This window comes from Callorhinus ursinus, unplaced genomic scaffold, assembly GCF_003265705.2.
Source record: "Callorhinus ursinus isolate GAN/ISIS: 27379988/994484 unplaced genomic scaffold, GSC_fseal_2.0 scaffold1, whole genome shotgun sequence".
Classification (NCBI taxonomy): domain Eukaryota; kingdom Metazoa; phylum Chordata; class Mammalia; order Carnivora; family Otariidae; genus Callorhinus; species Callorhinus ursinus.
In genome coordinates this window covers 77,309,081-77,315,022 of record NW_027397063.1, presented here as the reverse complement: position 1 = coordinate 77,315,022, position 5,942 = coordinate 77,309,081, and the positions used below count along the sequence as shown (strand labels likewise).

General features: G+C 46.1%; 1 protein-coding gene across 2 annotated transcripts in view; it reads left to right on the top strand.

The window, feature by feature from the left end:
* Window positions 1-1,958: 1,958 nt before the first annotated feature.
* Window positions 1,959-5,942, top strand: part of ACTL6A (actin like 6A) — a 29,787-nt gene continuing 25,803 nt past the window's right edge. Inside the window, exon 1 of one of the 2 annotated variants that reach the window (XM_025878309.2) lies at window positions 1,959-2,135. In XM_025878309.2, coding sequence (XP_025734094.1) covers window positions 2,111-2,135 — 25 coding nt within the window. In that variant the 5' untranslated portion in view covers window positions 1,959-2,110. Of the gene's footprint in view, window positions 2,136-2,409; window positions 2,604-5,942 lie in introns of those variants that run through there. The other variant, XM_073896853.1, reaches the window with a different exon arrangement.

The following is a 5,942-nucleotide window of genomic DNA, read 5'->3' as shown; positions in this document are numbered from 1 at the left end:
CAATCCCACTTGTGCGTGCCCACACTCTCTCTCTCTCTCTAAAATAAATAAATCTTAGGGACGCTTATTTGGCTCAGTCGGTTAAGCCTCTGCCTTCAGCTCAGGTCATGATCCCAGGGTTCTGGGATCGAGTCCCGCATTGGGCTCCCTGCTCAGCAAGGGGTCAGCTGCTCTCTCTACCTGCCGCTCCCCCTGCTTGTGCTCACTCTTTCTCTGACAAATAAATAAAATCCTAAAAAAATTATTTATTTTATAAAGATTTATTTATTTATTTTAGAGAGAGAGAGCATAAGCAGAAGGGGCAGAGGGAGAGGGAGAGAGAAACTCAAGTGGACTCGGCACTCAGAGCAGAGCCCCAGGCAGGGCTTCATCTCATGACCCTGAGATCAGGACCTGAGCCGAAACCAAGAGTGGGTCACTTAACTGACTGTGCCACCCAAGTGCCCTTCCAAAAAACCATTTAAAAGTGGAATAACCTTTCTTAGCTCACAGGCCACACAAAAACAGAAATACCTTGGATGTGGCCATGGGGCTATGGTTTGCTGACCTCTGCATTATCTCATTGGGTTAATGGGGGTTTCCTAAATGATCAGATATAGTGAGATTGTACTGTTAAGTGAATGGGAAAGTTTTCTCACTAGCCTTGTTCCTCACCCTACTATAACCTTCTGCCACGCTGCTGGCACTAAGACTTATGGGGCTTTATTCCATTGTTCCTAAGGTTAAGAGCGGCCTCTATGTCTAGACTCTAGACAAATCAACTAAAGAACTCCTTTCAACTATACAAGTATACAATCCAGGGGCGCCTGGGTGGCTCAGTTGGTTAAGCCACTGCCGTCGGCTCAGGTCATGATCCTGGAGTCCCGGGATCGAGTCCCGGGATCGAGTCCCGGGATCGAGTCCCATATCAGGCTTCCTGCTCAGCAGGGAGTCTGCTTCTCCCTCTGACCCTCTTCCCTCTCGTGCTTTCTATCTCTCATTCTCTCTCTCTCTCAAATAAATAAATAAAATCTTAAAAAAAAAAGAGTATACAATCCATCTTAAGGATTTGAGCTGGAGTAACATGACCAGATTTGGGAGTTTTTATAGGTCGAGCTGCTTGCAATGTGGCCAAGAGGCAAGGCAATTAAGTTATTGCAGTAATTCAGGCAGAAAGACAATGGTGACGCGGACTGGGCTGGTAAAAATAGGAGACTAAGAACAGTAGACAGACTGGATATGTATTTAGCATTAGGTACTCGCTTGGATGAGGATTGTTTTACACTTGTCTCACAGGACAAAAGAAACTGATGATACTTCTAAAAATAATTTTTAAAGTGTTACCTAAATTTAGTTAGGAAAGTATATAGTATATCATCTCTTTCTTCTTTTAATTATTAATAACCATTTCAAAAATTGCAGAATCCTATCGGTTTGTCTGATTTACTGTTTCCCTACCTCAAAGTTGACCATAACATTTTAATTTTTTTTAACATAAAAGTTAGCTGAAAGTACATTTTCTGGGAAAAAAAAATTCTGCATTCTCCACAGTCCAAAACTAGGAATCGCTGCGTGGGGACACTTTATATTTCTGGACTGTTTTCCAGAGGTTTACTTTGGGCTCCCGGATTCCCACCGCTCCTCAGCGCCCAGACACACCCCTGGACCCACCCCGCCACTTCCCTCCAGTCTCTCTCCTACCTCTCCTGCTCCCCCCGGCTTAGTCTCCCGCCCACTCGGGAAGCTCCGCCCCAATCTCACCCCTCACACCCCCCCTCCCCGCCTGCGGCCGGTTCCGCAACCCAACTCCTTCCCTCCTTCCGTCGCTTTCCCCTTTCCCCGCCTCCATGGCTGCCTTCGATTGGCTAAACTGGCTGTGCCGCGGCAGGGATGCAGCACAGCCTCGTCCTGATTGGCTAAAGGGTATCCGGGCCTCTCATGATTGGCTGATAAGAGCAGACAGCAAGTGTGACTGAGCTCCGGGGTGTGTGGACGCCGCTTTGTTGCCTGAGGGGGGTGGCGGTGGAAGTTAAGGGGGTAGGGGGCTAGTGCTTCTCGGGACCCGCATTCGCGGCCGTCGCAATCACTTCGCCCGGTAGCCTTTAGCGTAGGAGTCGCGCGGAGAGCAGCCATGAGCGGCGGGGTGTACGGGGGAGGTGAGTAAATGCGGCCGGACGAGAGAGCGCGCCTTTTTAGCGTGTGAGGTTTGTAACCGCCGCCCCCAGCCCTCCCCTCCCAGGCGGCCCCTTCCGGTCTCCCCTGCTCTGGACCCCAGCCTCCCCGCCCCATCCCCGCCCCGTGCTCTGCCCGCCCCCGGAGCCCACCCGGCTCGGCGAGAGCCTCGGGCGCCCGGAGTCGCCGCCTCCTGCGGCGGCCCCCGGAGGAGCAGGGTTTTGGGGGTGCGTGCCGGCCTCCGCCTGGGCGGGCACTCCATCCTGGGGGGTCGGCCCGCAGAGCCCCGGCTTGAGTGGCTGGCCGCAGGGTCGCATCTTCCCGGGTGTCTCCATAACTCGGCTACATTGGGGCGCGCGCGCGTGTTTAAACTTGGGAGGTCCCAGCAGTTTGCAAGCATGGACCGAGGGTTTCCACAACGACCCGTGGACCGTAAAGCGAGCCGCGAAGAGGTACCACTGATTGGAGGAGTGGCGGCCACTGAGGACGCAGCCGCCTCTAGTTCGGTGCTCTGTTGCCTCACACCTTTCATTAACTTCTGCCTGTTTGCTGACTGTGGGTTGTCCAGAGTTACTCGTGGGAACACCTGTAACTTAAAGATGTTGTTCTTGGGTCGGCTGCGGTGTGGTGGAAAGATAAGCACCGGCCTGGCAGTTACAGAGACCTGGCTTGTACTTTCAGTCTCACCATTTATGGAGCGATTTGGCCTTGGGCAAGTTACTTAACTTTTCCCAACTTTAGGCTCCTCGTTTTGGGAATGATAATTCCTACCCAGTGGGGTGGTTGTGAAGGTTCAGTGAGATAATGATCCACTCGCTACACCAAGTTTAGTCCATGGGTCGGCAGTGTCAGCATCACCTGCAAGCTTTTTAGAAATGCAGTATCTCAAGCTCCGCCTGAAATACACTGAATCAGAGCTTTCATTCTTGCTAGATAGGTAGGAAGCACTGATGTATGATACTGGTTTTTGCTGTGCTTGATGAGTTTAGAGAACAAGGAGACAAATCTAAAGTGTTGCTTTTGTCAGTGTGTCTAGTAAGGTTATTGTTTCTGAAGAGGATGGCATTTTACAGGTAGGGGATAAAAATGAGGTTTTCAGAGTTTTTTTTTTTTAAGATTTTCATTTATTTATTGAGAGAGAGAGAATGGTAGAGAGAGAGCACGAGAGGGAAGAGGGTCAGAGGGAGAAGCAGACTCACTGCTGAGCAGGGAGCCCGATGTGGGACTCGATCCCGGAACTCCAGGATTATGACCTGAGCCGAAGGCGGTGGCTCAACCGACTGAGCCACCCAGGCGCCCGAGGTTTTCAGCGATCTTCGTTTTTGGAATGTAGCTTGAGTTTCTTTGCGGTAATATGCTGATCCTCATCCTCCTCTTCCCCGTTTATGTTCTTGCTTTTGATTTCTCAAATGTGAGAGTCAGTAGTTCCCCATTTTTACTCAAAGCCTAGTGGATCTTCATGATTTACCTCTTTCCCATCTGAAGATGACATCCTGACCAAAAAACTGGGTCTTTGTGCCTTTGCTCACGGAGGCTGTTGACTCTCTTTTGACCTTTAGGTTCACTGATCCAGGGACCTAGAAGCTGTTCATGAGTTTTTCCTTAGAAAGCATTGTTTAATTTTACTGAGGTAGAAATGGATACTAATAATGCCAGCAGCAAACATATAGAGACTTTTCACGTGTTGCGTTTAATATGTGCATTAACTCAATCTGCAACAGCCATAGGAGATGATACTGCTATCCCCATATAATGGAATAAGAAAATAAGGTATGGGAAAGATTAAGTAACTGGCCCAGAGTTCCTAATAAGTGGTGAACAAGAATCTCTGGGATGAAGAAAAAGGCATTTCAATAAAACCCTTTCCCATTTTAAAAATAGATTTTTGGTTGTTTCTCCGTAAGTCATTTTTCAGTTATATAGCCACAGCATATTCGTATATGGTTTAGGTATTCAGAATAAACGTCCTGTGTCTCATTTGCTTATGGAGAGGAATATGTCTTAAAGCCTGTTTCATATATAAAATATTTAAAACTCACAAAAATAAGTGTATGGTTTTGTGTTTGAGTTACCCCTGTATGACCAGTATATGTAGTAGGTCATATTTTCCAAAGGGTGTACTGTGAAAAGAAACCAAACCTCCTACCTAGGTTTTGTGTAATTAACTTAGTAAGCTGTATTTTTAAGTTGCTTGCTTAATTTAAAAGATCTTTGCAGTTTAAATTTTAAAATTTATAGCTATCTTCTAATAATGATTTCTGACTAGATCTGACACTGATCTTTAGCTTTGGGTACAATGCATAATTCATCTGGATTTCCATACTTTCTGATTTCTGGGCCTACCCATTGCTCCTGTGACCCATCTTTCATGGTTCTCCTTTACTTCAAACTCGCATTATAAAAATAAACAGTCCAACTTTGATAAATTGTGTTTCATCATTCCTGCACCCCTCACCCCCAAATCTCTAACCTTAAAATTTTCTCAAAACCTTCATCCCCATGAGTTGGGGTATCCTTGTCCAAACAAAAAAAGAAAACCACCTTCCTGCTTTCTCCCAAAGTCATTTGCCTTCTTCAGTATCATATTGGAATGTTCTAAGACCAGGTTAGAAAATTGCCACCATTGCTTTATGTTTTCCCAGAAAAATCACCACACCTCTAAACTTGGAAGCCATTTACTCTGTGGAAAAACATCAGCATCCTCAGAAAAGTGAAAACAGTGTTTTTAGTAGCAAAGAGATCTAAGTCTTTTTTTTTTTTTAAAGATTTTATTTATTTATTTATGAGAGAGAGAGAGAGAGAGAGAGGCAGAGGGAGAAGCAGGCTCCCAAGGAGCAGGGAGCCCGATGTGGGACCCAACCCCAGGACTCCAGGATCATGACCTGAGCCGAAGACAGACGCTTAACCATCTGAGCCACCCAGGTGCCCCAAGAGATCCAAATCTTGAGGATTTTTATCCATTAGAAATTGTATCCTGGTTTTTAAATACCCAGACCTGGGACACCTGAGTGGCTCAGTTGGTTAAGCAGCTGCCTCCGGCTCAGGTCATGATCCCAGGGTCCTGGGATCGAGCCCCCTGTCAGGCTCCCTGCTCAGCGAGAGCCTGCTTCTCCCTGTCCCTCTGCCTGCCACTCTGCCTGCTTGTGCTCTCTCTCTGTCTCTCTGTCAAATAAATAAATAAAATCTTAAAAAAATAAAAATAAAAAATAAATACCCAGACCTCCATGGCTATGGTTTAAGCCTCCTATTTCCCTTTGCCATTCTCCTATTTTGGGTTCATTAGTACTTTGTTTTTAACAAAACAAGGTACAGGAAATAGACCTATTTCCCATCCTTTGAAAAAGGAAAATAAGCAGATGCAGAATTGCAAGAATCAAGAGTCTCACTCAGATTAAAATTCTATGTCTAGTTTGCCAAAAAATTAAAAAAAATTAAAAAAATAGTTTGCCATCTAATTAAGACAGGAGCATAATTGATTTGTTAGATTTTTCATTTCATTTTAAAAAAAAAGTTTTTGAGTGCTCATTATGTGCCAGGCAGGTATAGGTATAGCCTCTGCCTCCAAGAAGCTTAGTCTTTTTTTTTTTTTTTTTAAGATTTTATTTATTTATTTGAGAGAGAGAGAATGAGAGATAGAGAGCACGAGAGGGAAGAGGGTCAGAGGGAGAAGCAGACTCCCTGCTGAGCAGGGAGCCCGATGTGGGACTCGATCCCAGGACTCTAGGATCATGACCTGAGCTGAAGGCAGTCGCTTAACCAACTGAGCCACCCAGGCGCCCCCTTTTTTTTTT